The following is a 2,609-nucleotide window of genomic DNA, read 5'->3' on the forward strand; positions in this document are numbered from 1 at the left end:
ACAGGCGGTCGCCACCACACTGGCTGATTTTTGTATTTTTAGTGGAGATGGGGTTTCACCATGTTGACCAGGCTGGTCTTGAACTCCTGACCTCAAGTGATCTACCTGCCTTGGCCTCCCAAAGTTCTGGGATTATAGGCATGAGCCACCACACCCAGACATGTTGTTGTTGTTGTTGTTGTTGTTGTTGTTGTTGTTTTGAGATGGAATCTTGCCCTGTTGCCCAGGCTGGAGTGCAGTGGCATGATCTCAGCTCACAAAGCCTCTGCCTCCTGAGTTCAAGAGATTCTCCTGCCTCAGCCTCCTGAGTAGCTGGGACCACAGGTGCACGCCACCACACCTGGCTAATTTTTGTATTTTCAGTAGAGGTGGGGTTTTGCCATGTTGCCAGGCTGGTCTCCAACTCCCGGCCTCAAGTGATCTGCCTGCCTCAGCCTCCCAAAGTGCTGGGATCACAGGCGTGAGCCACCATGCCTTGCCAAGCTGTGATCTTAAGGCAACCAACTAGCTTGAAATCTAAGGAGAGATGGGGGCCTGCTGAGAGAGACAAAATGCAAGCATTTGCTTCCCTAGGCCAGATGCAGTTGCTAAGACAAATTAAATATTTTTCATTCTTCTTCTCATCATGGCGGACCCTAGAGATAAGGTGCTTCAGGACTACCGCAAGAAGCTGCTTGAGCACAAGGAGATCAACGGCCGTCTTAAGGAGTTAAGGGAACAATTAAAAGAACTTACCAAGCAGTATGAAAAGTCTGAAAATGATCTGAAGGCCCTACAAAGTGTTGGGCAGATTGTGGGTGAAGTGCTTAAACAGTTAACTGAAGCAAAATTCATTGTTGAAGCTACCAATGGACCAAGATATGTTGTGGGTTGTCATCGACAGCTTGACAAAAGTAAGCTGAAGCCAGGAACAAGAGTTGCTTTGGATATGACTACACTAACTATCATGAGATATTTGCCAAGAGAGGTGGATCCACTGGTTTATAACATGTCTCATGAGGACCCTGGGAATGTTTCTTATTCTAAGATTGGAGGGCTATCAGAACAGATCCGGGAATTAAGAGAGGTGATAGAATTACCTCTTACAAACCCAGAGTTATTTCAGTGTGTAGGAATAATACCTCCAAAAGGTACGGGAAAAACACTCTTGGCACGAGCTGTTGCTAGCCAGCTGGACTGCAATTTCTTAAAGGTTGTATCTAGTTCTATTGTAGACAAGTACATTGGTGAAAGTGCTCGTTTGATCAGAGAAATGTTTAATTATGCTAGAGATCATCAACCATGCATCATTTTTATGGATGAAATAGATGCTATTGGTGGTCGTCGGTTTTCTGAGGGTACTTCAGCTGACAGAGAGATTCAGAGAACGTTAATGGAGTTACTGAATCAAATGGATGGATTTGATACTCTGCATAGAGTTAAAATGATCATGGCTACAAACAGACCAGATACACTGGATCCTGATTTGCTGCGTCCAGGAAGATTAGATAGAAAAATACATATTGATTTGCCAAGTGAACAAGCAAGATTAGACATACTGAAAATCCATGCAGGTCCCATTACAAAGCATGGTGAAATAGATTATGAAGCAATTGTGAAGCTTTCAGATGGCTTTAATGGAGCAGACCTGAGAAATGTTTGTACTGAAGCAGATATGTTCGCAATTCGTGCTGATCATGATTTTGTAGTACAGGAAGACTTCATGAAAGCAGTCAGAAAAGTGGCTGATTCTAAGAAGCTGGAGTCTAAATTGGACTACAAACCTGTGTAATTGACTGTAAGATTTTTCATGGCTGCATGGCAGATGTTGGCTTAATGTAAAAATAAAGTTAAAGAAAATAATGTATGTATTGGCAATGATGTCATTAAAAGTATATGAATAAAAATATGGGTAACATCATAAAAATTAGTAGTTCAACTTTTAAGATACAGAAGAAATTTTTATGTTTGTTAAAGTTGCATTTATTGCAGCAAGTTGCAAAGGGAGAGTGTTGAAGCTTTTCATATTTGCTGTGTGAGCATTTTGTAAAATATTGAAAGTGGTTTGAGATAGTGGTATAAGAAAGCATTTCTTATGACTCATTTTGTATCATTTGTTTTCCTCATCTAAAAAGTTGAATAAAATCTGTTTGATTCAAAAAAATATTTTTCATTCTTTATAATTTCTAAGTTTCCTCTATATTTTGTAATATTTACTATGTATTCATATAGTAATTTGTATAGGTCAAGTTATAAGCAAGTTTGGTCCCATGAGTTTAATGTAAATCATTTGAATAGTCAATAGTTAAATACATAAACACCTCAATTAGGGAATATTGCATTCTGAAAAATAATTTTTCAGACAATCAAAGTTTAATCCCATAATTTCCAAAGCTTTGTTTTTATCAATTCCCATTGGAACTCTTCTGAAATGCGCTATACTTTTCCCTCCTTTATTAAATAGAGTATACTAATAATTACACATGTATAGGCTAGCAGATTCTCTGAACTTTCATTGCTGCACTGTGCTTGAAGACCATCATGTCCTTAAGGGCCACTGCACCAGGAGAAGCCCTTGAATTTATTTAAAGATATGCTAATCTAGCTATTATTTTCTTACTTCCGGAAAA

At 39.1% G+C, this 2,609-nt stretch overlaps 1 protein-coding gene across 1 annotated transcript; it reads left to right on the top strand.

Annotated features, from left to right (window-relative positions):
• Positions 1 to 622: 622 nt before the first annotated feature.
• Positions 623 to 1,826, top strand: LOC116813279 (26S proteasome regulatory subunit 10B-like). Its single transcript, XM_032759747.2, has one exon. It carries the CDS (start codon positions 626 to 628, stop codon positions 1,769 to 1,771), a length of 1,146 nt encoding a protein of 381 aa, XP_032615638.1. The 5' UTR covers positions 623 to 625; the 3' UTR covers positions 1,772 to 1,826.
• The last annotated feature ends 783 nt before the right edge of the window (positions 1,827 to 2,609 follow it).

The sequence above is a fragment of the Hylobates moloch genome, unplaced genomic scaffold (genome assembly GCF_009828535.3).
Source record: "Hylobates moloch isolate HMO894 unplaced genomic scaffold, HMol_V3 SCAFFOLD_9, whole genome shotgun sequence".
Lineage (NCBI taxonomy): Eukaryota > Metazoa > Chordata > Mammalia > Primates > Hylobatidae > Hylobates > Hylobates moloch.